At 32.2% G+C, this 827-nt stretch overlaps 1 protein-coding gene across 1 annotated transcript; it reads left to right on the forward strand.

Moving 5' to 3' along the window:
- Positions 1-240: 240 nt before the first annotated feature.
- LOC117110976 (cytosolic 10-formyltetrahydrofolate dehydrogenase-like) lies at positions 241-702 on the forward strand (the record flags this gene model as incomplete). The annotated part of the gene is made up of 2 exons (XM_033253827.1): positions 241-360; positions 471-702. Coding segments are annotated over exons 1-2 (330 nt in total), but the record flags the coding sequence as incomplete, so codon positions are not given.
- Between the last annotated feature and the right edge of the window lie 125 nt (positions 703-827).

Raw genomic sequence — 827 nt, forward strand, 5'->3', positions numbered from 1 at the left:
GTTAATTCATTATTCCTCCTCATCAGTAGAGATGTGTCATCATTGCCATGGTGATGTATTATGATTACCATGGTAATGAGAAAATTTGACTTTGATGAATGGACAGTCAATTACAAAATAAATTTCATGTGATGGGTTTTTCCTTTTTTTGTTCTTAATTTTAAATATCTGTAAGTATTATTTTACATAATAAATAATACTAATATATTTATATAATTATTATTGCTGTTATATAGTTTATTTTTCTATTATAGGTTTGTTCATGGAACCAACTATATTTACGGATGTAACTGATGATATGATGATGGCACAAGAAGAATCATTTGGGCCTATCATGGTTGTCTCAAAGTTCAGTTCAAGGTAAAAATAGAATGTGGCAATGATAGCTGTTCACAGCCACTTATAATAATAAGGTGTCAAATATCAGGTTAGTTATAATAAATAATGTTTTATTTTGTTGATTGATTTAGTGACGTAGATGGTATGTTGCGTAGTGCAAATGGGACAGAATTTGGCCTTGCATCAGGTGTCTTCACAAACGACATCAACAAAGCTATGTATGTGAGTGAAAAGTTGGATGCGGGCACGGTGTTTGTAAACACGTATAACAAAACGGATGTTGCTGCACCATTCGGAGGTTTCAAACAGTCTGGATTTGGCAAGGATCTCGGTAAGTTCTTTGCATACATACCAAGGGGAAAAGTAGTATAAGTAACAGCATTGCAGCAAATAAAGTAATTTGAAAGGGGGATGTTTGTCATAATATAGGTTTGCCTGCTAATTGTTCACTCTCTATAAAATATCTTGTAAAATTTAATTTTAATATG

Source organism: Anneissia japonica, unplaced genomic scaffold, assembly GCF_011630105.1.
Source record: "Anneissia japonica isolate Jap-2015-1 unplaced genomic scaffold, ASM1163010v1 scaffold289540_len827_cov329_single, whole genome shotgun sequence".
NCBI classification, from domain to species: Eukaryota; Metazoa; Echinodermata; class Crinoidea; order Comatulida; family Comatulidae; genus Anneissia; species Anneissia japonica.